The 7,537-nt window shown below is 40.7% G+C and overlaps 1 protein-coding gene across 4 annotated transcripts in view; it reads left to right on the top strand.

Annotated features, from left to right (window-relative positions):
• senp7b (SUMO specific peptidase 7b) overlaps positions 1 to 7,537 on the top strand; it is a 56,010-nt gene that overhangs the window by 39,811 nt on the left and 8,662 nt on the right. For 3 of the 4 annotated variants that reach the window (XM_063211836.1, XM_063211837.1, XM_063211839.1), the window contains 3 exons: positions 3,305 to 3,441; positions 4,855 to 4,971; positions 6,451 to 6,567. In XM_063211836.1, coding sequence (XP_063067906.1) covers positions 3,305 to 3,441; positions 4,855 to 4,971; positions 6,451 to 6,567 — 371 coding nt within the window. The remainder of the gene's footprint in view (positions 1 to 3,304; positions 3,442 to 4,854; positions 4,972 to 6,450; positions 6,568 to 7,537) is intronic. The other variant, XM_063211838.1, reaches the window with a different exon arrangement.

Raw genomic sequence — 7,537 nt, 5'->3', positions numbered from 1 at the left:
CTTCAGCTCCAGAGCAAGGCAGTTGTTTTGGTTTCTCAGAAAAGCTTATCATATCATGGTTCACTTTTTATGCCTTCCATTTTTTTTTCTTTGCTTCTGACCTGTCACGCCACATTGCAGTCTGGTTTTATAACTTCTTTCCACACCGGCGAGGAGCAATATTGACAAAAGTGGGTTAATTTATGCGTCTAGCAACTAGTGTTTACCTCATTCCTTGGGGCCAAGTGTAACAACACCATGGCAATGGAAAACATTTCTGATCAGCGTTGACATACCGTATCTAATCAGAATGCAATTTGTAGGGGGGAGAGGGGGATCCCCCCCCTTCTGGTGTTGAAATCACCATTTTTTGTGCATGAGTTTAATGAAAGTCGGTTGATGTTACTTAAAATCTTCTGCTTTTTCAACAAATCACAACCCATCAGGACCAAATGTGTCAGCAAGGCAACAGAAAAACATTACTAATAAATGCAACTGTAAATGTGGTGATAGAGTACAGTAGAGTAGAGTACCATTTATTGATCCCAGGGGGGAATTCGCCTTTGGCTAAGCCCCGCCCTCTTTAGTTACAGTTGCTAGGTTGGACAGATAAACTTTCAATGCTGAGATATCAACGTGATTTATGCAGTGACTGCAAATCGCAGCAGTTATTCACTCATAATAAATAAAAAACGCATTCATAGTATTGTGAATATAAGTATTTATTTTCTGAACGGTCATGCGATGCATCACAGCTGTTATGGGCTCTTCTATGGGTATCGATAGGCATTGTAACCAGCACCATGGTAAGCTGAGGTCGCATATCTTTTGAGCCCTGACGCAAACTTGCTAGACGAAAACGAAATCACACAACTTAACCCTATACTGCACGGTGTTGCCATATGGCAACATACCATTCTTTTGGCATTTCCTGGTATTTAAATATAAATAATAGACACTGATTGGTTTTCATATTGAAACTGTGGCCTTGTTTTATCCAATTATGTGGTTTCTTGACATCACCTGACACCACACACTGCCCCAGGCTCGCTCTTTCCCTCACTGTACATGAGCGTGTGTCCTTGACAGATTGCTCTGGCATTGGCCAAGATTTTTCACACTTTTTGCAATATTTACAAAATTTAAAAAAATATTGGGATGATCTATAGTTAGTCATGATCTGTTTTCACCATTTGTTTTGTTTTCAACTAAAATTATTTCCATTTTATGTTGAAAAATAGGTATGTTGCCATATGGCAACATTGTGCGGTAATGGAACAAGACAGTCAATAGGGAAAGTGTATTGATACAAATACCCAATTCTAATTGATTGATTAATTGATTTATTTATTGATTGAATGATTGATAACTGATAATATTTATAATTAGTGTAAATGGCAGTCTGTAATGAACATTAAAAATGTTATAATAGGTGTACAGAACTGTTTTATGAGCTTTCACTCTGAGTACATGCAGAAAAGCGAACAAGGCCTATGCAGCCTCCCCAGACTGCCAGAAGTATACCACAAAAATCCCCAAACCCCAGATTAGAGCATAAAGCTACTGTCATCTTGACCATTTGAAGCCTCCAAAATGTTTTGACTTCATGTGTATGTTATAATTAGGCTAATTAGCACACAACGTTTGTGCAAATCTGTCAACCCGATCAAAAAATATTGTACAAAGTCAACCATTTTGAAAGTCAGCCCTTTTAAAAGCATAATCTCGAAATTTCAAACAGCCCATAAACCAATTATATTATTAACACACAAGATTTACTGCAAATCCAAGCACCCATTGAAAAGTTGTGGCGTAAACAAAAGGTAGGCCGCCTCGAAAGATGCCAACTTCAAAGTCAGCCATCTTGAAATTCAGCTATCTTGAAAGCACTGGCCTCACAATGTTACATGGCTTATTTACTCATTATAGAGTGTTATCACACAAGGTTTAGTGTAAATCCAAGCATCCATTCAAAAGTTATGACAAATAAACTGTCGGTTATGTTGAAAGATGCCTGGCCCGCAAATCGGCCATCTTGAATGTCGGCCATCTTGAAAGTGTTGGCTTTCGAAATTAAATCAGTTCATGTACATATTATAGACAGTTACCATACACATTTTTGTGCAAATCTATGCACAGATATTGTGTTAATGCCTAATATATTCATTAGTGGTTGGTCAAAGTAATACCACTGAAATACTGTTTTTCGGGGATATAATAAACAGTATTCACTTGTTTTCTCAGTGGCAAAAATGTGTTAAATAACTCCCTTGAACTTGTGGGTAAATTTCAATGTTTTTCTGAGATAAAAACAATTATATTTCTATAAAATAATCCATAATGTTTTATGACCCTTGTTTGGTCTTGGAGGGAAAATGTACACTGGATCCTTTCCGTAACTGCACAATGTTGCCATATGGCAACAAACCTAAAAGTACCCCCCCAAAAAACTTTTTTTTGAAAAAAATTGCAAAAATGTCTTAAGAAGTTCATTTTATGTGACAAAAACCACAGTTAGATTTTTTTCCATGATGGGATAATAATGTGTGCAGTATAGGGTTAATTATGACTGTAGTCATCTTCAAAGCTACCACAGCAATGTGTAACATTAACGTTTGGCGTTTATATCTTCAGTAGCTTAACAAAGTCACGTCCATCAGCTGCTAGTCAAAACACTCCTGCCGTGACCGATAGTTAACTTCGCTAGCGGTGTTTCTTCATTAATTAGGTCAGAAATCCAAAATCCTGCTCTGAAACAGGTTCGTGGTTTGCTTACAACCTTACTGAAAAGCGACACGAATGAGATGCATGATCGGAGCACACAAAGTATGTTTTTGATCCGTGTGCTTTCTAGTCGAGTGTGGGGCTGCCGAGACCCTTCAAGGCAGACTATCCAGCTGCTAGTAATATTAGTCCGGTTTTAGGTAAAGAGGAAAGTGATTACCACCTGTTACATCGCGGGGCAACTTGCAAATTTGTCACAAATACCCCAGGCACAATTTCCAATCATGTTTTAATAATAATACGACCGTATCTCGCTAACTACTTGAAAACATGCGATTTCAGCATTGAGTTCAATGGAGCGCTGTCAAAACTGTCCGAGGTTTGTCCGAGGTCGTCCTTTTGCTGCGCTGTGATTGGTCAAAAAGCACTTTAGGGCGGGCCTTAGCCAAAGGTGAATTAAGGTGTCAAAGTAGAATACACACATTCATAAATAAAGACATTGCCCACGAGACATTACACACATACTTACACATAAAAATATGATATGTGGATCTGATCTTCCATAATCAGAAGGTCATGTGCTCTATGTCCTTTCCTGCAGCAGAGCCCATCAGGGAGGACGAGCAGCAGCAGCCAGTCCTCCTCCTCCCAATCCCGGGCCAAGGCCTCCAGCAGCAGTGCATCCAAGAGCTGGAAGACCAGCAGCCCAGGCAGCAGCAACCAAGCCCTCCCTCGCAGGTAAGATCTCCCTTAAACCCCTACTCCCCACAACCAAGCCCTCCCTCGCAGGTAAGATCTCCCTTAACCCCCCCTCCCCACAACCAAGCCCTCCCTCGCAGGTAAGATCTCCCTTAACCCCCCCTCCCCACAACCGAGGGCCAGGCAGCAGCAACCAAGCCCTCCCTCGCAGGTAAGATCTCCCTTAACCCCCCCTCCCCACAACTGAGGGCCAGGGAGCAGCAACCAAGCCCTCCCTCGCAAGTAAGATCTCCCTTAACCCATTGACACCTAAGCCACCTGCAAAAAAGGGTGCTGAATGCCTGAGCCCTTTTTTAAGAAAAGCTGCCCTCAGCCTATAATACAACCTTAATATCTCTGCTTCTGAAGCACATAAAAATATGCAGTAATTTCATTTAAACGCTAAGACTCTCATCTTTCATTAGAATGTGTTCATTCATCTCAAACAGAGTTTTTTAATAAAGATTTTTAATAATCTCATGAGCCTGAATGTTGCGTAATGCAGCTCCAGGCGCCAGGGCCAATGTTGCGCAACGCAACATCAGTCTTCAATGGGTTAACCCCGCTCCCCACAACCGAGGGCCAGAGAGCAGGGCCATATTAACGTTCCGTAGGAGCCCCCCACCTGTTAGTGGGCCCCCATTTGACCAAAGGACAAAGAAAATACTTACCGTGTAACTGCCGCAAGACACAGTGTTGAATAAGTAATAAACTATTTGTGTTGAATATAGGGTCAAACCATTCTCAAAAACCCTCTCCACCAGTTGGATAACCATCAATCCTGGCTCAGCGTTATGTCGTCGTCGATGTACCAGTAGTTTTGTCCTGAATTTCACTTCCGGGGGTCCTACAGCAACCTATAGGCTAGGAGGCCCCTGGCCATCTTAATCCAGCCCTGCCAGAGAGCTGCTTTGGTTACAACCAAGACAGAGGCCCGCTATCATCAGCAGACCTGCTGAAAAGCAAACCGTAACTATAATATTCAGAACGTGGTCCAGTTCCTCTGGAAAGGAAACAAAAGTCCCGTGTCTAATGTGTTTACGGCGTTGTAAGTTGGTGCGTGTTCAAGAAACGTCTCCCAGATGAAGTGTGCATGTAAATATTGGTCACGGCTCTCGGCGCAGAAAACTAATGCTCGCCCCATGTTTGGATTTCCAGGGGCCTTTAGCCCGGACTGAGATTAATCTGAAGTGAAAGCCTCGACGAATGCAAAAAAAAAAAAAAACAGATCATGCCTCTCGTTCTTGATCGTATCTTCCTGAGAAAAAGAATCGTGTCTGTCTGTGCTCTAAAGACCACATCCTCTGCTCTGTTCGTATTGTCCTCGGCATAACTGGTGTTTTTGTCCTCGTGCTCTTTTGTGTGTTGATTTTTTTTTGTCCTGTCTTTGTTTTCCCTCTCTCTGGTTCTTAGGCTAATTCAATACCCCCCGCCGCCCAGTAAAGGAGGAATCGTGGTGACCACAGAAGATCTGGAGTGCCTGAAATCGGGGGAGTTTCTCAATGATGTTATCATTGATTTCTATCTCAAGTGAGTTTCATTGTTTTGGGGTTTTTTCTTCCTTGGCCCACTACCCCTTGTTTGCCGTTTATTCAGGGCAAAGTTCACGAGCTGTGATTTCGATGAGCAGTGATGTTGAATCGTAAAATATATGTATTTTATGCATGTTGTATTCATGTTGTTATAAAAGCCGCACTCTGACGTCAGATGCTTATGATGGCGAATGGGTTGGAGTCGAGACTGCAACTTTTCTATAACATTGCTGTTTCACCTTGGCCCTCAACCCATTGTTAACAGTTTATTCTAGGACAGATTAATGAGCAGTGATGTTAAATGATAAATATAATTCTATGTTATATTATATTATATTATATTATATTATATTATATTATATTATATTATGTTATGTTATATATGTGTTATATTATATTATGTTATGTTATGTTATATTATATTATATTATATTATATTTATGTTGTATTATATTATATTATATTATATTATATTATATTATATTATATTATATTATATTATATTATACACATGATAAATATACATGTATTGTACACACATTTTATACACAGTTGTTATAGAAAAGCTACACTCTATGACTCTATCAGACATCTGTCTGTGTGTCATGCTAGTCCACTAAATAAATAACAAGACTCGGGGTTGCAGTGGCTTTTCTACAACAAATGTACTGACATAGTTGCTGACACCCGAACACCTTTTTTAAACAGTATACAGTGTATACACAAAACGTTCCTCTTATGCAAGTAGTGTTTATTGAATGTGAATTTATGTCAGGTTGTGTGTATTTATGTAGGGATTGTTATATTTACAACCAGTGCCTTGTTATTGCTATAACTATTTTTGCATTTTTTCTTAAGAGCTCACTGCCAAGGGCGTAAATGTATCATAAATTTTATTATCTTGAATGCATTTATAGTGCGTTTAAATGATTCGGGGGGAAAAAAGCAAACTCGTCAACTTACAACTATTTATCCCTTTTGGGCAAGGGAGTGTCTGTGTTAGTGTGTGTGCATACTTAAGTTGGTGAATGTTTGTGAGCATGTCCATATTTGTGAGCATAGAAAGCCTGTTTACCCTAGCATTTAATAGTTAAGGAGACTCCTTGATTATGTGTATTGTGAATCTAATATCCAAACTTGCTTAATTAATTGTATAAGATATGTTTTTGAAGGATTCATATCATATATTTAATATAAAACTGCACAACATACCCTTCCCAATCATACTAGCTAACTCCATACCCGCATTGACTGTACCTAACACATCTCAAACAATGGTTTCTTTTCCTAACCTTAATGCGTGTGCTTTTGCTGGTATGTTACATGTGCCTCTGTGGATGTGCTTGCACACACTCCCACGCCCACACAATTTCAAATTTGAGTTTATTCATGGACAAGGTTAAGCACCAAGTGTAGTGCATTAGAGGGTGCTGAGCACGCTTCCTGATCTTTCTACGTTTGCATGCCTCTTCCTCAGGTATCTACTCCAGGAGAAGGCCAGCCATGAGATGAGGGAGCGCTCCCATGTCTTCAGCAGCTTCTTCTATAAGCAGCTCACGCGCAAAGACGCATCTGAGGATGCCAGCGAAGGCTCGTAAGTACAGCACCACTTTATATTTAATTCACTTTACTGAAGCACCGTAGCACCTTGGGGTACTAATGAAGAGCAGAATTTGAGCAGAAATTTGCCATTCATTGCCATGAGGATATCAAACTGAAGAGGGCGAAGACAAGCGAAGCGAAAATATTTAAGGCCAGTTTAATCCTATGCAAATGAGGAGCAGTTTTCGCTAGCGGCGACCAATTGAACTGAGCCCTGAGGAAGGTCAGTAGACCGAAAGCTTGGCCTATTAAAAAGAACACAAAGGGGATTTAAGTGTGCAGGCATTTTTCTTTCAATTTTACGCTAGCGGCGACCAATCAAATCACTCGGACGAAGGTTTCAATCGATTTGATTTGCTGTTATGACCTGTTGACTGTTGACTGTCGGAATGGAGCACTGAATTTCATCTCACTTTGTTTAGCTTATTTCGCTGCTATGTGTCCCTTGTGTGAGGAGGTAGTCTGATTGTATTGGGGTCAGATAGCAGGGGTTCATCTACTTGTAGAACCAGCAAACCATGGGTCCTCTACTCATAGAACCAGCAAACCATGGGTCCTCTACTTGTAGAACCAGAAAACCATGGGTTTCTGTACTTGTGGAACCAGAAAACCATGGGTTCCTGTACTCATAGAACCAGCAAACCATGAGTTCCTGTTCTTGTGGAACCAGCAAACCATGTGTTCCTCTACTTGTAGAACCAGCAAACAAATCATGGGTTCCTGTACTCGTAGAACCATCATGGACATCAGAGTGCCTATTGTGGCTTCGTATACGGGGGATGCCGACCTCTACTCTAGGACGAGTGTTTTAGGATGTATGACCCTGGCCTCTGCTAAGCGATGCAACATACCATTTCCAGCGACACCGGTCATATTTTCAAAGGATTCTTCTCTGTTCCCATTTTATACCAAGAATCTTCCACAAGTCAAGTCACTATGTCTGACTGCAACTGCTGAAATGA

The sequence above is a fragment of the Engraulis encrasicolus genome, chromosome 12 (genome assembly GCF_034702125.1).
Source record: "Engraulis encrasicolus isolate BLACKSEA-1 chromosome 12, IST_EnEncr_1.0, whole genome shotgun sequence".
NCBI classification, from domain to species: domain Eukaryota; kingdom Metazoa; phylum Chordata; class Actinopteri; order Clupeiformes; family Engraulidae; genus Engraulis; species Engraulis encrasicolus.
Note: the sequence above shows the minus strand (reverse complement) of the source record. Positions and strands in the feature narration are given on the sequence as shown.